Here is a 24,022-nt window from a genome sequence, read left to right on the forward strand (position 1 = left end):
CCAACAAGTGGTATGTTCCCTTGAACATCCTGTGACAAAATAGTTGGTAGCAGAATTGAATTTCACTAGAATATTTAATCATTCCTGTGTAGCTGTGGAAGCAAAGAAAGAAATGTCTTTGAAGAGGACACTTAGAAACATGAAGAGTGATGGTTTGCATGAGGCAATCCTTCTCTGGTTCTCTTTTAAAGTGTCCAGCTTTAATGAGCTGAGCAACTTCACATGACAAGGTCTGTCATAGCATTCCAGTAACAGAACCATTTCTGTCTCTCACCTTTGACCAGGAAAGGCTGCTGGCACTCTGTGACCCAGCTGCAGTACAGAAGTACATTTCTGAAACATCACGCTAGTCAGTTAGCAAGGGGACTGGGTAAAATGCAGAGCTGGAATAGGGCTGTACAGGCTTCTGCTACAATCTGGAAGAATCTGTATGCCAGCCATAAAAGGAACTAGTTAACTCACCTGAAATAAGTTAAAAGAGCCCTTATAAGGGAAATGGGTAGAGCAAGACCCTTGTTAGAGAATGTACTTTTTATTTTTATAAAAGTGAACAAGTCTTGGAGCTAGTGTACCAGATGTTAACTGAAAATGTCATGAACAGTAGTTCTCACAGCAGAAATGTTCATATTGAACACTACAGGGTTAAGTGATTTACAGCTAAATAACATGTAACCTATTTTGAATCCCACATGATTTCTATTTTTATATTTATTTTTAAAACTTAATTTTGAATTCTAATAGTATATCAGGTTTCTTTCACAGATGTTTTCTCTCAAATATAATTAGGTATACATTCCTGTAACCTGAGTACAGTTTCGTTATGATATTTGCTCAAGTTCTGGCTTCATGGATGATTTATGACTATCATACTTGGCAATAAATGATTTAAAATTCCCCAAGATTTGGTGATATGTGTAGATAAGATGTACATATTTTCCACATTTACTCACTACTACTTAGAAGTGTGATTTTCTATACCACATTAGAGTATTTTGATTATAGTCATATATGTGTGTTAAATACTAAGAAGCAAAAATATAAATAGCTGTTATCCTTGCTTCTGTATGTGCTAAGAAGCAAGCTGCACACATTTAGAAAAGCTAGTTGCATTTTCTTCAATGTTGATTAGAAAGTCTGAAACATATAGATCCACACATGTGTACAGGCATAGTGTTCTACATGTACATTCTAATTATGTATTTGAATTATGTGTTGAATTTTAGATGCAAGCACGGACCAAGGCATAGATGCTGTAAACACTATGAGGATAATTGCATTTCTTACTGCATTAAAGTAAGTATATAAAACTGTCTACCTTCTTCCCAGTAGGAAATATATTTTTAAAAAAGACTTATTAAGAGATAATGTCTAAGTAAATAGAAAAGTTGACAATGATAGCTATAATATTTTGTATGCCTTAAAAAGTAAGAAAATTTTGAGATTTGACTTTTAATATTCACTTATCAGATCTTTAAATAATTAAAACATTAGCTTATCTTTTTTTTCCCCCTAGTACTAGGGCTCAGACTCAGGACCTTGTACTCTCAGCTTTTTCTGTTCACAGCTGGTGCTTTACCACTGCAGCCATATCAGCAGTTCTGGCTTTTTTTTCTGGTTAATTGGAAATAAGAGTCTTTTGTAATTGTCTGCCCAGACTGGCTTTGAACCTCAACTTGCAGATCTCAGCATTCGGAGTAGCTAGAATTATAGGTGTGAGCCAACTAGCACCTGACATAGCTTAACTTGAGTTGGGGGGCTGCAGCTCAATGGTAGAGGGAACTTGGCTTGCATGCAGGAGGCTCTGGCATTAATCCCCAGCATTATATATATATTTTTTTTCTTTTTTAAATTGGCTGCTGAATATGGTAACTTAACATCTGTCATCCTAGCTCTCAGGGGCAAGCTTGGAATACTGTGGTTGCAGGTTCACAGGGCCCATCTCTGCCAATAAAAGATATGGTGATGTGTACCTGGCATCCCAGCTACACAGGAACTGTAGACAGGATTTTGATGTAGAGCAGCTTAAGCAAAAAGCATGACTCTGCTTGGCAGGTGCAGGGTCCCAAGTTCAACACTAGAACTGCTAAAAAAAAAATTAGCTGATATTAGACTATGAGGTAAGAGTTGTAACAAAGGAGAGAATACCATTAAAATTTGTCTTTGCAACCAAGTTTCATTGGAAGCATGTCCCAGAATAGGCCCCTGGACTGGGTGACGTGCTAGTTGGATCAGTATGTAATGTATATACACTGAGAAACTATGTAAAATTTTACAGTGATGCTTGGTTTTTGCATATTTTTAAAGGTATTAAACTAACTGGAACATGTTCCCAATTAGCTATGGCCACTGGCATAAAATCTCAATTTCATAATATAGCTGTGTAAGACACACACACACACACACACACACACACACACACACACACACAGCCCTGCATTTTTCTCCCATCACTACCAGTGATAAGAAGAAGGTAGTTTTCTGACTGGCACAGGTGATACCGTTGGCTCCCAGTCTCTTGGATTTCAATGGTGGTTTTTTTTTATTTTTTGGGGTTTTTTTTTTTTGACCAGTCCTGAGCTTGAACATTGTCCTTGGACTTTCTCAAGGTTAGAGCTCTACCACTTGAGCCTCAGCACCATTTCTGGCTTTTTTTCTATGTATGTGGTACCAAGGAATCGAACCCGGGTCTTCGTGCATGCTAGGCAAGCACTCTACCACTAGGCCAAACTGCTGGCCCATTCAATGGTGTTTTAATAGCTCAGATACTTTTAATGGTTTAACGTTCTTTCTTGCAGGAGCTAAATCCTACTCAGCTTGGTAAAGAGCTGAGTTGTTCAGCTTTCCAAAGACAATTTGTTTGTGGCTCTGTAGAAACAAGAACTGTCACACATCAGGGCTTTTTATTCATGTGAATCCTTGTGGCCTGGTGTTGACAGTGACTTCTGTCCAAACCCGCTCTTGGATTCATGGTTCCCAAAGATACAAACAGCAGTGCCTTTTTAAGTTCGGCAGCAGTTCCCAATTTCCCTTTTCCTTTTCTCTTTTGAAAATAACGTGAGAAGGTTGTGATATGATTGTGAGTGCTGAATCCCAAATGATAACATTTGAAAGTTATCAATGACAAGATAAAAGCATCACCATTTTGTCCATTATACTAATACTAGCCATCATGGGTGTAATTCACAGGGAATTGGCTGGCCATTGTAATTTCCATGTCCTTATCACTAGGTATTTGGTAGTTTCAGGTAAATTAGCCAATATTTGTTTTCTAGAAAGAAAGCTGCAATCTAGAAAACACAAGTCTGACCTTTGGAGCTTAGCAAGCAAGCAAGTAAGGCCAGTAGTTAGGTATTTTCCCATGCCAGAGTCAAGGAGAAGAGAAGGATGGAATGGATGGAATTACCACAATTGCAGTGCTTTGTTTTTTTTGGTGGGTCATGGGGCTTGTACTTGACCTGGGCACTATCCCTGAGCTCTTCAGCTTAAGGCTACCACCCTGCCCCTGAGCCTGGGCATTGTCCCTGAGCTCTTCAGCTCAAGGCTACCGCACCACTCTTGAGCCAAGCCCCACTTCCCATTTTCTAGGGGTTAACTGGAAATAGGAGTCTTAAGTCCTTTTGTGCCGGGCTGGCTTTGAACCTTGATCCTCAGATCTCAGCCTCCTGAGAGTAGCTAAGTTTACAGGCATGAGCCACCTCACCCAGCAATTGCAATGCTTTTTAAAGCTTAGTTTGGTGGACTTTGAAGTGGCTGGTCCCTAGATAGGCTTTAACCTGACATGGTCAAGTATAGGAATAGACTTAGATATATGTTTTTCCTAGGAAACTGAATCTGACTTCACAAAAATTTGATACTAAAGGTCTAGCAAGTTCTGAAATCACTCTTCTAGCAAAACAATTCTGCCCTACACTAAAGATTAAGGATAGGTTTATGTTAACATTTCCAAAAGCATTTGGTTTGGTAAACTATTTGCTTTGGAATTTTAGTGCTTTTACTTCTAAAGCTCGTTTGTGGTTAAGGAATTTAAAATATTTGCTATTGTCAATAAAATATCAAGAAATGGAATTTTAGCATATAGGCCAACTTGGACAGTACTTTTTATATGTTTATAAATCAAAGAAAAGGTAATCCCCATTAGTTCACCCTTACTTTTAAGGCAATTGTTAAAAAAATTATTGTTAGAGTTTTCAAGAATTTGGAAAATTGTTGTCATATAACCTTTCATTAAAAAATTTTGCTTGGATTTTGAAATGACAAAATGTATGACAGACTGATAAGATTTTTTTAATGCTTCTAAGTTTGGTTGTCTGAATGTTCTCCTTATTCCCAAAGGGTTTCATCCGAATGTTCAGCGTGGGGTATCTGATCCAGTGTTGCCTGCGAGTGCCCTCTGCCTTTAGGCATGTGTTTACACAGCCATCCCGGCTGCTTTCCCTCTTCTATAACAAGGAAAACTTCCAGCTTGGAGCATTTCTTGGCTGTTTTGTTAGCATATACAAGGTAAGCTTTTCCAAGGAGAACAGATACACGCAGCATAAATAACGGGGCGGCTGTAAGCATGAGATATGGTCAAAACTCACTCATTATTTTATCCAATTCTTTTTCTTAGAAGATTCATAAATACCTTCACAGTACCAAATGTCTACAATAAATGTTGGGAATTCAGGCTGGAGACATTTCTTTTATGTTAGTTAATATGTCTGAATATGTAGTCATACTATATTACATATAATAAGAAGATACCAAAGAGTTTTTCTTTCTGAAAAAAAGAAGAAATTTGGGGACATTTCAGCATAAAATAATAATACAGGAAACCGTCCCTGACTACAGATCAAAACCTATTTTAATTTCTTATAACTAATTTAATCATTTAGTATTTTCTATTGCAGCTTCAATACACAATGACTTACTTTCGTTTATTTTATTTTATTTTATTTTTACTTTTTTGCTGATGGTGGGGCTTGGACTTTAGGCCTGGGCACTGTCCTAGGGCTTTCTCAAGGAGAGAGCCTTACCACTTGAGCCACATCACCACTTTCAGCTTTTTCTTTGTGCATGCTAGGCAAGCACTCTACCACTAGGCCAAACTCCTAGCCCATTACTTTCATTTTTTTTACACTTTTATTCACTCTTCCACTTTTACTTTCTCAGTTAACCAGAATTACTATTCTGCTACTTGTGTCCCTATAAATTTGCCAATATATGCATAAGCCACATCTAAACACATGTAGAGATCTTTTTTTTTTTTTTTTTTTTTTTTTTTTTGGTCATGGGGCTTGAGCCACAGTGCTACTTCTGGTTTTCTGGTGGTTAATTGGAGATAACATGGACTTTCATGCCCCGGCTGGCTTTGAACTGGGATCCTCAGATCTCAGCCTCCTGAGAAGCTAGGATCTGCGTGAGCCACTGGTGCCCAGCTAGAAATGACTTTTGACATGGTACTTTGCAATCTTAAGTTTAGGCCTTTTGTTAAAATCATTACTACATTAATCATCTTTCTGGGTTGTTTTATTAAAGGTCTGAAATTTAGATTCTCAATATAAATGTGTTCATAAAAGTTGACCTGTAAACATGTTTGTATTCTGTGACTTTAGTTATTCTCACTTCATTTTCAAAGTTGTTTTCTTTTAGTCTTTATATTGTTGGTTCTTCCTTTTTCAAAAAATTCAATCCATAATCTATTAAAAAAATGGTATTTTGATGGCTAGAAATGTGGCTTAGTTGTAGACAACTTGCCTAACATGCATGAAGCCCTGAGTTTGATTTCTCAGTACCACAAACACAGAAAAGCCTGGAAATGACACTGGCTCAAGTGGGATAACGCTGGTCTTGAACAAAGGAAGCTTGGGGACAAAAAAAAGATATATATAAATTAAAATTGGTATGTTGAGACTATACTTAATATAATTGAGCTTACATCTCTTTGACATCTCTAGTTATTTTGTGTTTGTTCCATTTTTTCTTTATTTCTTGTCCATCTAACTTCTGAACTGATTGAATTATTACCATATATTGTACAAATAGTTTCATTGTGCTATTTTCATACATGAATAACATGCCCTTGATCAAATTCATACCTTCTATCACTTCCCTCATCCTTTTTTCATCCATTTTAAAATGATTTCAGCAGATTGTATTGTTCTGTGTTTATCATGTATCTTCTTTCTCTCTGGCAGTATGGATTAGGGTTTGAGCTCAGGGTCTCTGCCTTGGTCATCTGGCATTGTATACTTGAGCTGTGCCTCTTGCCTGACACAGTATATTTCAGACATTCACTCTTTATCATTCTTTTACTTTTTCCTCCTTGCTTCATGTCCCCTTAATAGTGATTGTCACTGTTTTATGGCTCCATTTTATTTTTATTATTGATACTTTTACTATTATTCTCCTTTTACCTTAATATTTAGAATATGCATGTTTACTTTTAAAATTATCTTGAGGAAGTTGTACAAAGGAGTTGCCATTTAACAAAGCAGTTTATGATTTACAATATATCTTGATCATTATATCAATATATCTTAACATTCTTACCCATTCCCTCCCCTAAGCCCCCTTTCCCTTATGCCTAGTAATTCTCTAGGATATGCATTGTGTTCTTGCCTGTATTTTCTCCCTCTTTTCCTCTTCATTTAGCCATATATTTCTCCTTTATACCTACTTCCTGATGTTTTATTTTGCTGAACTTTGATTTTGGTTTTCTAAGGAATTACACTATTTGAGATCTCCCTTGAATCTACTGTATTTCAGTTAATATCACTAAAGCCAAATCTGGCTTCCACATATAAAGGAAATTGTGGATCCTTTGTCTCTCTGGGTCTGACTTACTTTACTTAACCATTTTTTTTCTAGCCTTTCCATTTCTTTACACATGATAAAATATCATTATCTCCATTGTGTATATGTAGCACATTTTCTTGATTCATCTGTCCATCAAGGGGCATCTTTGCTGGCTCCATTTTTAACTTATTAAAACTTACTGTAACACAGTAGTATTAAACCACTTCCTTCATAGTATAAGAACCTTTCAATGTTATTTTTAGATTCTCCTCCAGTTTTCTATGCTATACCTTTATCATTTTGTCTGACTTTTCCAATCCTGTATTCAGTCTCATTTTTAATGACTATCCAAGGTCAGCTAGTGAATCATTCATCTCAAGAGTTTTTGATTTTGTTCATTTTGTCTAGAAATAACATAACAAAATGTCTTTTTATTCCCCCCACCCCCTTATCACAGGGTACTAGTTGCTTCTTGCGCTGGATCAGAAACCTGGATGATGAATTGCATGCTATAGTAGCAGGTAAAGCAGTTATAAAGAGTGATTATTGTTTTATCAATTGGTAGTAAGCATTAATCACAAATAGCTTCCAAACTCATCCAGTTTGCACGTCTCTAGTCTGCCTGAGTTTTCCTTTCTCTGTTGTACTAGAATCCCTATTGGAGACACTTGATGTTTGATGTTTTCAGTTAGCAATGCAGTGACTTGTTTCTGCCCTACTCCAGGTCAGAGATCTTAGAGAATGTGTGAAAAAACAACATAAAGACTTAAAATGTTTTATAAGAACATGAAGATTAGCCGGGTGCACTGGCTCACACCTGTGATCCTAGCTACTCAGGAGGCTGAGATCTGAGGATTGAGATTCAAAGCCAACCCGGGTACTACAGTCTGTGAGATTCTTATCTCCAGCTAACCACTAGAAAACTGGAGGTGATGCTATGGCTCCAGGGGTAGGGCAGTACCCTTGAGCTGAAAAGCTCAGGGACAGCACCCAGGACCAGAGTTCAAGCCCTACAACTGACAAAAAAAGAACATGAAGACTTAAAATTTATTGGTTACAGTTCTTTTAAAAAATCCGTTTTTTATCACCAGAATGATATTCAAAATGTTTTTTTTGGGGGAAAGGAATCATTTTATAAAAAAAAAAATAAAGGGCTGGGCGTGATGACTCACATGTTTCTAATCTCGGCTGCTGGGAAAGTGGAGAATGGGAAGATTGAAGTTCAAGGCCATCCTGAGCAAATGTTTAGTAAGAACACCCCTCCCATCCCCATCTCAGCAAATTTGCCAGAAGTGTGGGGTGAGAGGGTATGAATTGTAGTGATTCAACTTTGTGTGAGGTGTGGGCAAGAGGAATGAGTCAAAATTGTGAGAGACCCTATATGAAAAATAACTAAAACGAAAGGACTGAGGGTATGATTCAAGTGGTAATGCAGTTGCCTAGTGTTCAGACCCCATAACTACAAAAAATTAAAATAGGCTATTTATCAGTTATTTATTAATAATCCTGTTAGTAGTCCAGCCCCAACTTTTAGGAGGAAGGCAGCACCATAGAAGAAAATGTGATAAAAGCACTCAGCAGTCATCTGAGCTATTAGGAGACTAAATGCATGACTATTCCCTTTGGAAATCAGAATTGCTACCACTATCCTTTAAAAAAAAATAAAAATATTTTACAAGAATACTACTGCTTTCAAAAATTAACTTTCTTACTATATATACTTTACAAACGTTCAATTTTTAAATTTAAAAACATGATAAGACTCATTCTGTTTAGTGTCATTAAATGTGTTACTGTCCTTGATTGTGATATAACACAAATGACAGTTTCAATGAAGTGTCATTTCTGATGATTTAACAGTACAGAAATAATTTGTAATTTGATTAGTTTTTCTTTATTTGTTGTTTCAGGATTTTTGGCAGGTATATCAATGATGTTTTATAAAAGCACAACAATTTCCATGTATTTAGCTTCCAAATTGGTGGAGGTAAGCAGAAAATGAACATTATATATAAATAATTTCAAAGGGCATAAAGCTAACTGTTGTAGCAGAAGTAGATAGCCCTATTACAAAGCAACTTCTAGTTCTTTAAAAGTGTCTATCAAGTTAATTCCTCCATTTCAGAAGTACACACACACACACACACACACACACACACACACACACACAGTCATGCACAAACACACAAATACATATGAGTAAAGACAGAATGGTGTAATTAACTCCCATGTACCAGTCACACATCTTTATCAGTTATCAGCATCTGCTTGGTTTCCTTTCATGTGTATGCCCCAACTTCCCAGACATTGTATCATTTCATTCATAAAAACTCAGGATAAAGACTTCTTAAAAACAAATCATCAATGTCACTGATGTATAAGCACAGTAGTAGTGTTATACAATTACAAACTCAGTTATTTGAGTTGGGCACCCAGTGGCGCATCCATAGTCACAGAGACCAGGAAACTGAGGATTCGTAGATTGAATTCAGCCCAGGCATTAAAGCCTCTAGACTCCCATTTCCAATTAACCAACAAAATGCCAGCCTGTATGTATGGATCAAATGCGAGAATGTTATTATTCTATAACCAATTAGAGTTTTTGCCTATAAGTGAATGTGTTCATACAATCTTTTCATCTCATAAATGTGTTTGTGCAATCTTTGTATCATTCAAAGCCTATAATAATATATAAACTCTTCCTTTTCCTTTCTCTATCTCCTTTCCTTTCTTTTTGTCTTTGCCATTTATTTATTAAAATCTAAGTCTGTGGTCCCACCAAGTTTGCCACATTTCTGATTTGCTAAATGCATCCTTACTGGTATTGTTTTTTTGCTAGTCCTGGGCTTAAGCTCAGGGCCTGAGGACTATCCTTGGATTTTTCTCAAGGCTAGAACTCTATCACTTGAGCCTCAGTACCAGTTCTGGCTTTTTCTAAGTATGTGGTACCAAGGAATCGAACCTGGGTCTTCGTGCATGCTAGGCAAGCACTCTACCACTAGGCCAAACTTCCAGCCCCCTTACTGCTATTTTTATAATAGTTGTTTAGCTTCTCTATTTCTTATAAACAGTTATCTAGAGGCCTAAGCAAATTCAATTTTGATTTTGGAATGTAAATAGAGTAATAGAGAAGTTATTTCATATTTATATTAGGTATCACACAAATGTCTAGTTATGTGTGTCTCTTTTATTGTGCTAAGATTAGTCAATGGGCTTAGATGTTGATAAAGTTGAACATCAGCTCCCCCAATATCTTGTCTTTTTTATAGTTTTAGGTGTTATAACCACTTCACGCAGAGTTACAGAGTGGTGATAATCTACTATAATTGTTTCTTCTGTATTAATTAGGTACAGTGGTTTTTTTTTGTTGTTTTTGTTTTTTTTGCCAGTCCTGGGCTTGGGCTCAGGGTCTGAGCACTGTCCTTGGACTTTCTCAAGGCTTAGCACTCTACCACTTGAGTCTCAGCACCACTTCCAGCTTTTTTCTATATATGTGGTACCAAGGAATTGAACCTGGGTCTTCGTGCATGCTACGCAAGTATTCTACCACTAGGCCAAACTCCCAGCCAGTGTTTCTGAAGAGAACTTTCCCTTTCAACAAGTCTACTGAGAGTAAGCACTGAGGAATTTTCATAGCAATTTGACAGAGTCTTCGAAACTCCTAATGAGAATATGGTCCAATTCTGTACTTTTTAAACAATTCATTAAATTTGCAGTACAAATATATTAATCTGTGAATGTTAAGTTCAAAGAAAAAATGGTTCTTTACCACAGATAACTTATAAACATTACTTATTAAATGTGATCTCTGAGCTTGTCATTGGTCCTTTGTCACAAAAGCAGTGTATATGTACAAGCATATGATACATCTAAGATACATATATATATTTGTGTATGCATATATCATATATGTATGGATGTTTATATACACACATATATATGCAGACATATGCATATATATTTTACAGCCTTCATCAGTGCTATTCATTATGCCTCATGTTTTATTTTTAAATCTCTTACTCCTAACATCACATTTTACATACACCATTAGAGTTTCCTGAATGAATGAGTAGATAAGCAGGTCTAACAAGGAAAGGAGGACTTGAACATTTATAAAAGCATTGACATAGATGACAGAAAGTAGTAGAAATAAGTGCTTGAACTTCACAGGAAATTATTGCTACCTGCAGTTGGAGTTTGGAATGAGGGGAAAGGAAGGGCTAACACCATTTTCTTGGAAACTGTGACATAGTTAAGCTCTGAAGGAAGAATGAGGACTCACAAAGGTGGAGTTGTAGATGTGGAGCATTCTGCTTCTGTATATGATTAATGCGATATGAAGTTTTAAATGTAACTTTCCCATGATGTTTATTTTGCAGACAATATATTTCAAAGGCATCGAAGCAGGGAAGGTTCCCTACTTTCCTCATGCTGATACTATTATCTATGCCATCTCAACAGCAATTTGTTTCCATGCAGTAAGTATAGCTGTTGAAATGAGAATGTGAATTTCTTTGTCTAATTTACATTATGCCATTTGGAGAGAGGGGGAATGCCCAAGAGCATGTTTGTTTGATATATTTTATGCTTTTAATTTGTTTGCTTTTTTTCCCAGAGAGTAGTTTATGTGTTTCAAATGATTATGTAAGTTAATTTACAGTATTAGGCCCATTTTATGAACAAGCTAATTTTTAGGTTTGAATAGAGTACAATCTGTAGATAAATTGTTACTTAGTACTGAAGGTAGAATGCCCACAGTTTATCCTTAAGGAAAAAAATACCATGGGCATGAATATTAATGTATTTACTCCTGTAACGGTGCTTAGATGAGGATGGGGAAAAACTCATTTAAAGGAAGCATTGTTTAGTCTCTCTCAACTCTGTAATCATCATTATTGATATTAATAGTTTAAAAGCTATTAAAGTTTTCCAGAGAGTTTTATTTCTTCTTTCTCACAGCGATGTTGTCACCAAGGCAGTGGGATGTCAGTATCTAATGAATCCTCAGTAAATGTCTCTTGATAATAATGACTGTTCATGCAGTTATTATTCCCAAACAGTACTTCTACATGGAAGCTTCTTTACAAATACTATCAATATTGATAAACATAAATGCATGCTTTTGTAATTGTCATCACTGGTGTTTTTAAAAGTATAGTGAGCCATGAAGCTAGAGAGAAAAGTCCCTGTTGCCTTGGACTGTGAATAATATTTGCATTTACTAAAAGAAATCTCAACTTGATAATCTTAGGCTGTCATGGAAGTTCAGAACTTGCGACCATCTTACTGGAAGTTCCTCTTAAGACTCACCAAGGGCAGGTAAGTGACCAAGACAGTTTTAAAGGCTTATAGCAAAAGAACAGCTTCTAGAAAATCATTGTGAATCTGTCTCCTTGAGAGAATATTCTTCCAGTGGTAAATTTATATACAAATCAAATGTGACTAACATAATAATCAAATAAATACTTATTTTGACTATTTCCTGTGTAGTGTTTTAGTTCCTTTAAGTATTTTAACTGAATAGCATGTTCATTTTTAGCTGCTAATTAGTTGCTGCATAAACCATCCTACCATTTTGCACCTTTGATTTCTTCTTTATGGTTAAAAATGGCTTGAGCTAAGAGAAAAGACATGACTTCAGAGTTAGACAGACCTAGCTGATTCCAACTCTGGTACCTTCAACCACTTTACTATGGGAATTTAATTTAGTCTCGTGAGTATAGATATCCTTTTCTCTATGTGGATATGATACATACTGCCTGGTGTGTTTTGTGTCACTTTAAGAGAATACCTGACAGGACTAGACTTACCAAAGGCTTGGCTTCTGAAAGGTCCAACAGCCTGTGGTTGCTGTATTATTAGTTGGGGGGCAGGGTATCCTCAGAATCAGAAAGGAAACTGGCTACATGCAGAAAAGGTAAAATGTGTCCTGTGACTTTGCTTTATAGCATTCTGTTCCATAGGAACTAACCCATTCCTGCATAACCAGACCACTCTTCAAGGCTAGTATTAATTCAGTGATGAAGTGAAGCCACCAAGACTTATTTTCAGTTTGGCTCCACCTCTTAAGGACTCTATCGCATTACCACTGCCACAGTGTAACCAAGTTAAATAGGTAGAGCTCTGAGTTACAAACCACAGCATGGATGGTTGTTTGTAGTAGTGTTTGGCATTTAATAGGCACTCACTGAATCACAGTGCTAGCTAGCACTCTTGTTACTTACAGTAATAGCAAAGCATTACATAATGTATGCCATGTTCCAAGTATGGTTTAAGAAACTCACATACAGCTTTTAATATTTAATTCTTAACATAGTTTCATGAGATAGGTACTTAGAAATCATTTTTTTACATGTGAGGAAGCATTCAAGAGAGGTCAGCTAGAAAGTACAACAGCTGAGATGTAAGTCACACAGTGTGATGTCATAACACTTCATCATACTATGTGTTTTTGATATTATGGTTTCATCCTTTTTTTGGTCATTTAGATTTCTTTACACTAATGAATTTTACCAGCTAATTGTATTAGAAGGCAATTTACTTTGAGCCCTTAGAATACTGATTCTGATCAGTGATTCCCAAACTTTTATCTACCTTCTCTGCCACAAAGGAATGCTTGTGAGTAGGCAGGTTCACTCACACAAAAGGTCCATCTTATACTTTAGCTAGATGTGTCTTTAAAATGTTTTCCTCTCTTGGGTTAGGTGATTAGATAACACCTAATTAGGTGGGTTTTTATTCTATATAAAATAGAAATTTAAGAGCTTTGTATACTGATTCTTTTTTTATTTAAACAAGAGTATGTTTTCTTTTGATTTTGAGGGAGGGATTATAATTTCAGTTATGGGAGAAATTCTGCTTCATGCTTCTGCTTTATTGATCAATGTCCATTCATTCTTACTTAACTCAGTCTTTCCTGTGATTTCATTCATGAGAAAATTTTCTGTTTGAAACAGTATATTGGAAATGATCAAGAAGGATTTGAAATGATGATTGAATCATTTTTAGACCTGTAGTTTCAGGTTCAAAAATCATCTTTTTTAGTAAAATACTAGATGAATCTTGGATCATGAATATCCTTTGATTTAGTAATCAACCTTGACTGTCAACCCATTTTATAAAAACTAAGGCAAGTAAAGCAATTCGTTTTATTTTGTAAACTTTGTTAACACGTGTCCTCTGTTTTACAGATTTGCCCTCATGAACCGAAAAGCCCTTGATGTCTTTGGTACTGGTGCATCTAAAGAATTTAATGATTTCATCCCCAGATTGGATCCTAGATATACAGTTGTAACACCAGAGCTGCCCATAGAGTTTTCTTGAAGATGACAGTGACTTATTAATGTGACTATGTGTTTCCTCACTTATCCTGAAGAGTTAATTATGTTGAAAACAGAGAAGGAGCTTGAGCTCAAACTTCAGTGTTATTTCAATGAGAGATGCTTCCCCCTCCCCTTTCTTATCAATCAGAAATACAGAAGCTTGTTAGAAAGGTGTTGCTTAATAATTAAGCTTCCTCTGTAGCCAGAATCTAATTCTGGATCACTGTAGCAGTTGACATTATGATATATTATTGATTAAATTATGTCTATAAACAATATTGAATACTCTATGTAGAAATATAATAACAAGAGTCAAATTACTTTAAAAGATGTATTTAGTTCATTCCAATATATTCTTGGATAAAACTAAGAATATTTCTACCTTGTAGGATTTACAAAGGATCACGGGTACCTGGATTTGGTCAGTGTTTCTATTTTAACTTTTGAATTCGTAGTGAGTCTATCATAGTGAAGTGTTAAAGGTTTAAAGGAATTTTCCATAGACAGTGCTGCTTGAGAAAAGAGAACATGGAGAAAGCGGCCATTCTTTATTTCAGGGATACAGAAATGGGTCTTGTGCCATTTGGGTCAATGTGGGGGAAATGTCTGCACTAGGGTTCCAACAGACCCCCCATCTCTCTCTATGACGGGGGCTGTTCAGAAGCCCAAGGAACCCACATATCCATGGCATGATGGAAACAAACAGAAATGGACACCTCTGATATATCTAAAATCTTTTTTTACAGTCTTATTACACTTGAGTATTTAAAAACAAATATTTAAACACAAATCTTTTCAACCTCCTGTAGGTGTAATATATTTGTTTTCACTGATAAGGACTAAATTCTTTTGTAGTGTAGTTTTTGTGTCATGGTTGTGTTTGAAGGGATCAAAATCCTACGGAACAAAAGTCCTAGCAAGTTTGTCAGCTTATTCCATCTCAACAGTTTCTCTTCAGTGATGAATGTTGCACCACTGAGCATACGAATCCAGTGGTTATGAGGAGTCTGTCGCATCACACATTGGCCTTGTGCTCTCCAGTTTTCCTTTCACAAGGTAACACCTTTCACTCTGGAACCAAGTGACAAAAATAATATTCGTTGCTGATTAGGAAAGTAGTGCAGGACAGCTGATTGAATATGATCACCAGTTCTTCAGGGAAAAGTTCCACATTTCTAAGTTAATAAAAGGGTTCCATGGTGTGATATCTATGGTGAATGTGACATATAGGAATGATGATATTTTAAATATTGTTTGGTTGCTAAAAGGTTCATAGGCCATTGTCAATCATCTAATAAAAGTTCATCGCACCAGGAATTATAACCAACCCCTTATTCACTTTCAGCCTACTTTGTATACTTCTGTTTGTATGCGATCCTATTCGTAGTTCTTATGGCAAATTGGAATCCAACAAAAAGACAAATTTCATCCAGTGCCATTATAACAAAGAGAGCCACTTTGGGTTGTTCAAAATTTTGCATGGTGATCAATTTAACTTTTCAGACTGGACATGTCCACTTGGCAGTACTCTTAAAAAGACCATTTTGATTTTAGACTTGGAAGCTGATTAATAAAAGTAATTTAAAGTTTTATTCACCTGGATCAAGATGATTAGTACTGTGTTTACTTTTGAAAATGAAGTATTAAAGCACTGAGAAAGCAAGGCAACATGCACCTCAGTTTCTCTACTTATAGAGTTTGTGTTTATAACAGTGTTCTTGTCTAAATATATATTTGAATCCGTAGTTATATTTTCATTGACATTGGACAAACTGTGATATTGGAAGATAAATTCTATTGAAATTTGCTGATATTATTCAGTAAACTTTTGCTGGTCAAAAAAGGTACATTGCTACGAGATACATTTTTTTCAACAAATTGCTATCTGGTTTTAATTTTACATAAAATACAAAACAATGACTATCAGAAAGTAGAATAAAGTGATAGATATGTAGTGTAAATGAGTAGGTTTTCAGTGGTCAGTCAGGAATTAGCTTTTCATTGACATTGGATAACTGTGATATTGCAATGCAAATTCTTAGGCCCTCATAGAAATGTCCACACACAGTACTTGTTCTGTCAGACAGGAGGAGACTGTTTATTCCTGAAGACAATCAAAATGTTTTCTACCTCTAATTATCAAGCCTGACAGCTTTGTGGCTTGATACATAAATTTAAATTCTACTAGACTTCTTCCCAAAACATGCTTTTGTTAGTTCATTTAAATTTTGAAGCAGTCATGTCTGTGGTAAGTTTCCATCAGAGCTAATTACAGTAAATAATAATATGCCCCCTTGGGTTTCAAGCATGTTTATTAAAATGAAAAAGAGTGGGTTGGGAGAAATAGTATTTTTTGTGTTATTAAAATTCTTAGCAGTAGTACTGAGTAAGGGTTAACAAAATAATTATCAAAAAAATAATAAATTATCCTTTCAATTTTTCCCATTTATTTTAATCAGAGAGTTTCTTTGTTCATTTTTTTTCTTATCTTTGGTTCTGTTATCTTTTGTCATAAATTGTGTGTTTGGTTCTTGGTCTGTAAAGATAATTGTTACTTACTGGATACTTGAGTTTTATCTCCATTCATTGTTGTTTAGTCAGTTGTTTAATTTCCAATTTGTCTCTGTGTTCTTTGCATTCAGAGGTTGTAATTCCTTTCTATGTAGAAATAACATGTCTTTTGTTATGGAACTCCTGTTGAACATTTTCACATAGAATCTCATTGCATGTGAATGTGCACTCATTTGCAGACTGTGTGTAGATCAATCTTTCATTTAGTTGATAATGCACACCACAAAGGATCTACTGCCTGTTTCTTTTTCTCAGTACAGAGTTTCTAAGTCTTTGCCAGTGCATAGGCAATGAAATGGAAGTTCTTAACTCTCAAAGAGTCTTATTTATCTACTTGTCTTTGGCCCAGGGTTCCCACAGGTGCTAAGTGGCCTTGGGAGACTTGTCCCTGGCTCAGCGAGTTCTTACTTCTGTTGAAGCAGAGGAACTGTCACCCTTGGCCAAGTCCCTATGATTTTGCTCATGATTCATTTTTGTTAGTTTGTGTGGAAGTCCTTGATGTAGTCTTGAAGTTACTCTTCACTCCACATGCGTTGAATATTACTTTCGGGATTGCAGCCTTCTTAGCAATGTCTACCACCTTGATCTGTTGCTTCTTACTGCCTTAACACTCAGAGGTGACCAAGGAAGCAACATGAAGAATAAAGAGGGTGCTGGGGTCTGAGTGCTCCTTCATGTGGCGCTCCCTCTGTCATTTCTTGCTGGGGGATTCCTGAGGAAAGGAGGAGCAGGAGCAGAGAAGAGACCCTAAGGTCAGGTGATACTTGAATTCTAAACCCACATGCTATTGAATTTCAGCTTCGTGTTGTAGCCTAAGGCTACTCTAGTAGTTACAGTGGCATGGGACTTCTGAACGGAGAGCAAACACCTGGCCCTAGCACTGCACCAGGCTCAGGCCCGCAGCAGGCCCAGAGGACCCTTCACCTGAGAGCTGTAGTGGATAAGAATCCATTTGCTCATCAAGCAAAATGAATTTCTGCTCCCCTCAGTGCTAATCCCACAGTATGCTCAGCTTTCATTTCCTCAGAAGGGAATTCTCCAGCTACAGCAGCCAAGGCATATTTAATGTGGACCAGTTCATCCAGTGGGCCAAATGTGGTTTGTGAACAGTGACCCCGCCCTGCGCTCCTGGCTGCTCTTTTCAGTCTTTCTCCAGGCGGCACCTCCCACAAGACCCAAGCTATTTGGCAGGCTGTATATTCACTTTTACTTGTTCAAATTGTTCAGAGCATTTTCAGAGCAGCCCCCCCCTCCTCATTGTCCATCTTAGTGTCTGTGGAAGGCCTGCCCACTTTCTGGAGTATGTGGATCAGCAGCCTGTCCTTAGCTATGCCTCCAAATGTCTGGAAAATATTAGCCTTACAAATGATTCTGTAAATACCCCCAAGAAATTGGCTCCTACTGCCATTGCAGCATTTACTGAAGCCAGTTTGGCTTTAGGTCTTTAGACAAATGATTTGTCATCTGTTTCAGGTTGTTTTTTTTTTTTTTTTTCCTTGAGAGAACTGGGATCTTTGGTTCTTTTTCTCCTCAAATCTGCCAAGTTAAAACCTCAAGTAGACAGGGCTCAGGACACATGCTTGTATTCACACTCAGAGCCCCAGAAAAAAATCACAGGCACTTTGCCCAGGACTACTTCATCTGGTTTTCAATACCATGTTTAATTTAAATTTTCCTATGGGAAAATGTAGAGAAAGGTAAATGTTAGGGTTATTTATCAATATCCAATAGGTTTAAGAAAAAAAATCTTTTTAGGGAAAAGAAAAAGGAAGTAACTATAGGAAATGAGCTTTTGATATCTGTTCAATGGCTTATAGCACAATCAGTGGTTGTACTTCCATGGAGGATTATTAGTTCTGGTTACCACTCAAGGATTCAGCAGTCAGGCTGATCATTTCTCCAACATAGCAATTTTAGAATTCCACTCAGATCTTGTGTTAAAAGTTTTCAGTTGAACTAACATCTTTTACTGTCTAATCTTAAAAAGGAATCATACAATATTGAAATAAAATCCTTACCTTTAAAAGTGGTTTTGATATTTATTTCTAGCCTAGCTAGAGAAATAGAACTAAGTCTTACTTTGTCACCAGAAAACAGCTTAAAAACCTGAAAACATATATGCATTCACACAGACCAAAATGAGAAAAGTGCCTAGAGTACAAAAGAAGAGAGAGCTGAACTGATTGAATGGATATCTAAAGAGGGTGCTTAAGCTGAGTACTTGGTGCAAGAACACATTTCCAGAGCTGGAATAAGGAAGCAGCTGAAAGGAGCAGCAGGAGGCGCTGTTGAGTTTACATAAAGCTGTGACTAGTTTATCTGCTAACCAGGTATGAAACTTCCTGGTTCAAGTGCACTGAACAGAGTGGTCAGGAAAGCAGTGTGACAGCATCATTAGTCCCTTGCTACAGGCTGTCCCAGCCTCATCTCACCTTAAGAAAATCTCTTTTTAAATAACTGCCTCACAGGAAGCTACAATGCAAAATCAGTACAAACAAAGTTAAATTCAATATTTAGCATCCAGTCAAGAATGATTAGGCATTCGAAAAAGGAGAAAATTCACCTCTTGAGGAAAATAAATAGAAATAGACCCAGCATTGACACAAATTGTAGAATTAATGCAAAATAGCATTGTATCTATGTGTCACACAATTAGGAAGGTACAGTTTAGAGTTGGGTGCTGGTGGGTCACAATTTTAATCTTAGCTACTCTGTCTGGACACAGATAATGGAGGAATACAATTCAAAGTCAACCTAGATTAAAAAAAAAAAGCACAAGAATCCATCTCCAAAATAATCAGCCCAAGTCAGGGTCGGATGTATACCTCAAGTGCCAGCAGTGAGCAAAAAAGCTGAGCACGTGTAAGGAGGCCGAGTTAAAACCTAAGTTACACCAAAAAAAAAAAAAAAAACCCACAGAGGTATAAGTTGGAAACCTGGAAACGAGTGTAAGCATAGTAGATACTCAAAATGTTTCGGTTTTTGTCTTGTTTGCCAGTCCTGGGCCTTGAACTCAGGACATAGGCACTGTCCTTGGGCTTTCTCAAGGCTAGAGCTCTACCACTTGAGCCACAGCACCATTTCTGGCTTTTTTCTATGTACGTGGTACCGAGGAATCGAACCCAGATCTTCGTGCATTCTAAGCTAAACTCCCAGTCCCTTGGACACTTTTTCTGTACTTGTGGTACCAAGGACCCAAACCCAGGTCTTCATGCATGCTAGGTGAGCACTCTACAACTAGGCTATACTCCCAGCCCTCAAGACAATTACACGATATAAAAATACAGAAGCTCTAGACTGGTGGCTCAGGCCTCGAATCCTAATTGCTCAGGAGGCTGAGATGTGAGATGGTTCGAAGCCAGCAAGACAGAAAAGTCAGTGAAACTTCTCTGTTTAACTACCCAAGAAGCCAGAAGTGAAACTGTGGCTCAAGTGGTAGAGCCTTGAAAGAAACAAAACAAAACACCTTAGGGACAGCTCCCAGACCCTGAATTCAAGCCCCAGGGCTAGCACAAAAATAAATTAAAAAATTACACTGGGTATTAGCAGACTAGAGAGCACAAATATATAGAACTAGAAGACAATAATAGAAACTATAGTAAAGCCTGATGGGGGGAGAAAAGGAGACACAGCTTGAGTGGACTGTGGGCCGTCATCAGGCATTAGGCTGTCTACACGACAGGATCTTCAAAGGGGAAGCCATGTAGGAAGAGCCAGAACACAGAAATAAGATGGTGACACAATGGCCAGGACTTCCCCCTCAGGTTGAGGAAACAGAATAAATCCAAGGGAAAGAAACATGAAACACAGCCTCATGTAATCAAATCTCTTTATGTAGGTAATCAAGGCCCATCTTGGTTTGAATGAGGAACTAAATGCCATGGCTATGGTTGGTCCATGCCATGGTCCATGCAGAGAGGCGTAATGTGGCAAGCAGCTCATGAGGACTGGTGACATTGCCTTTCACATAATAGGCTGCGGGTATCTAACCTTCATAGCAGTCTACACACTGTTAAGATGGCTTTTTATCAAGAAAAAGTAAACATTTTGCACATCCAAAATCTGGAGAACTTTATTACCAGAAAATGTTCTACAAGAAATGTTTTAAAGATTAAAAAAAATGTAAATTGGGGCCAGGCATGTGGCTTACTGGTAGAGTGCCTGCCTAGCATACATGAAGCCCTGGGTTCAATTCCTCGGTACCACATACCCCAAAAAAGCCAGAAGTGGCAGTGTGGCTCAAGTGGTAGAGCACAGGCCTTGAGAAAACCCAACAATAGTGCTCAGGCCCTGAGTTCAAACCCCAGGACTGGCAAAAAAAAAAAAAAGAAAGAAACTATGTAAATTGATAACAAGTGAAAATATGGTAAATGCATGGATAAATATAAGAGTGAGTTGTTTCTGATGTTTACAAGAGAACTGCTTGCTTATAACAAAAATAACAATAAACAGAGTTTATAACATCAAATACAGCAAATAATCAAGTTCAGGCAGGAAAAATAGAATTATTGTAGGGTTCTTATGAGATAAGCATGACCTTATAAATCTAAGACAATTGTTCTCACACAAAGTTGTATCTAAAGCCAGAATATACAGAAGTATTTAAAAATAATCTTAGCAAACAATAAAATAGAAGAAAAGAAAGAACATCTGAGAAACAAATAACAAAATCGTAGATTTAACCTGCTCATGTGGATAACTACCACTCTGATTATAAATGATGTGAACTTTACAAAGGCAGATATTGCCCAGTGGGATTTTAAAAGAAAATCCCAATTACAAACTAGTCAGAATCTTCTGTGTATGAAGAATTAGCTTTACATAGGAAATGCACTAAAGAGAATATGCAGATTGCCTATAATAGTGAGCAAAGAAGATTTTTAAAACAGAGAAGCATGTGACAGAGAAGCATGAATAGAAGCACTGCAGCACGTGCCATCTCCATGTAAGGCAAAAGACCCCATCTCACAAATAACCATTTCTGAAGAGGCTGGAGAGCAGTAGCTGTGCAAACACCAGGTCCCAAGTTCCATCCTCAGTACCTCTGAAAAACATTAGCATTTAGAATAAAGGGGTCGTGGCAATAATAGAAAATTGCAATTCCAGGTGTGCATGTGGAAAGTTATACATCTACCTAATAGGAGAAAAAAGATTAATAGAATTGTAAGGAGAAATAAACGATCTAGAAACAAGAACTTCAAACTGATGAGCACAGTTTCCCATCTAAAGGAACTGGACACAAAATTATGAACAAATTAAATGCGAAATAAACAGAAAAGAAAGTATTAAGGTCAGAAGCCAGTGAACTAGCGCTGAGTGTCGTGGTGCTTGTCTGCAATCCAAGCCCTGTGGGAGACTCTACAGAGGAGGAATGTGGTCTGGAGGCCCATCTGGATAGAAACACAAGACCATGGCTGCAAAATGACTATGGTAAAATGGCTGGAATGCACAGCTCAAGTGGTGGACTTCCTGCCTAGTAAATGCAAGATTCTGATCTCAGGTCCCAGGACCATGAACTGAAGAAACAAATGAAAAAATGCCCAATGAAATAAACATGAAAAACAACAGGAATTAATAATGTCTCATCAAACAGATTAAAGAGCAATAACATAGATGCAAAAATATCAGTGATACAGAGAGGTGACAGCAATATAGACTCTTCAGAAATTAAAAGCACAACCAGAAACTAAGCACTGTGTGCCAATACACTGAACAACATAGATGAATTCTTTGGTAAGTACCACTATCAATTGAAAGCATGCCTCAAAGTTTATGTTGGAAACATTTTTTTATTGGGATTGAATTTAGGCTTTTGCACTTGCTGGGCAAGTTCTCTACAACTTGAGCCATGCCTCCAGATCTTTTGCTTTAGTGTACTTCTGCTTTTGCTTACTGGTCTCAGAATACAAGCCCCTGCCACTGCCTCCTAAATAGCAGGGATTACAGTCATGTGGTGTTAGTGAATTTTCCTACGATCACTTTAAACTAATATTCTCCTATCTGTGCAGTGTGGAGAAGGAATGTTTACGAACAGATTAAAACTGTGACCTAGGGAGAAAGTCCTCCAGCCGAGGAGAGATGCTGCCCTATCCTTTGCCAAACCTATGAGGCAAATCAACTAATATTCATCGTAAATTACCCAATGTGTGTGGTTGTGTGGACTAAGACAAATTCTAGCTAACAAATCTCATGCAGGAAGAACTAGATAGTCTGAACAACACTGAATGAAAGCAACTGAACTTTTAGTTAAATGACAAAGCTCTAGACCCAAGTAGGTTTTTCTGTGAGTCCTATCAATCATCCAAGGAAAAATATGGCAATTCTATTTACACTCTTTCAGGTAGTCAATAAGAAGGAAAAAGGTGCTTTCATTTTATGAGGCCAGCATTTTTCTGATATAAAAACCAGGCAAAGAGTTTCTGAGAAAAGAAAAGAGAAGCCCAATATTCCTCCAGGTCCAAACAGAATAATCTCCTCCCATTATTTTATGGTACTTGAGCTTGAACTCAGGGCTTTGTACCTACTAGATAGGTGCCCTACATTTGAACTATTAACTCTAGTTGTATTCTGCACTGATTGTTTTTGACATAGGACCTTAAAATTTTCAGCCTGAATCAGGATCTTCATATTATTCTTCCTGCTATATCTAAGATGACAGGAAGACATCACCATACCTTTTCTGTTGAGATGTGGTCCAGTGAACTTTTGGCCTGTCTGACCTTTAACCTCCATTCTCTAGCTCTCCCTCCACCTCCACACCCAAGTATTTCAGGTGTGAGCCACTGTGTCTGACACCCCTCAACAAAAAAATAAATAAATAATAAAATCTTAGCAAATTGAGCAATCATAACCAATTCAGACATATCAGGAATTGAAAACCAGAGATGAATCCACTGGAAAAATCAATTATTAACTAAAAACCCAAAGAAAGTAATGAAAAAGCATTTGACAAATCCAACATTCACGTCTCCTAGCTGTCGAACTAGGAATAGAAGGAAGCTTCTTCAAATAAGACAACAGAAGAAAATTTTCTCATAAATGGCAAATATAAAATTCTTACAAGTATGTTAGAGTTGATTATGAAAGATCCAGTCCAGTTCTCTAAGATCATTGGCAAGACAAGATTATCCACTAATTATATCTAACAATGTACTAGATGCCCACTCCACTGCAATAAAACGTGATGAAATAAGGCCAATCCCCCCAAATTGGAAAAAGTTATATTGCCTTCAATGGCAGGTGTGATTGCCATGGGGAAAAAAATCTCATGAAATGTATCAAGAGTACTAAAATTAATGAATGAATTTTGCAAGCTGATCCTAAAATATGTGTGGAAAAATAGAATAGACTTA

General features: G+C 37.0%; 1 protein-coding gene across 1 annotated transcript in view; it reads left to right on the forward strand.

Moving 5' to 3' along the window:
- The window catches only part of Tmem135 (transmembrane protein 135), a 203,174-nt gene extending 187,473 nt beyond the window's left edge, over positions 1-15,701 (forward strand). The window contains exons 9-15 of the mRNA XM_090348589.1: positions 1,224-1,293; positions 4,333-4,500; positions 7,235-7,298; positions 8,688-8,764; positions 11,157-11,255; positions 12,029-12,096; positions 13,968-15,701. Of these exons, the coding sequence (XP_090204715.1) occupies positions 1,224-1,293; positions 4,333-4,500; positions 7,235-7,298; positions 8,688-8,764; positions 11,157-11,255; positions 12,029-12,096; positions 13,968-14,100 (679 nt within the window). The 3' untranslated portion in view covers positions 14,101-15,701. The remainder of the gene's footprint in view (positions 1-1,223; positions 1,294-4,332; positions 4,501-7,234; positions 7,299-8,687; positions 8,765-11,156; positions 11,256-12,028; positions 12,097-13,967) is intronic.
- The last annotated feature ends 8,321 nt before the right edge of the window (positions 15,702-24,022 follow it).

Source organism: Megascapheus bottae, chromosome 16 (assembly GCF_031878675.1).
Source record: "Megascapheus bottae isolate mThoBot1 chromosome 16, mThoBot2.hap1, whole genome shotgun sequence".
NCBI classification, from domain to species: Eukaryota; Metazoa; Chordata; class Mammalia; order Rodentia; family Geomyidae; genus Megascapheus; species Megascapheus bottae.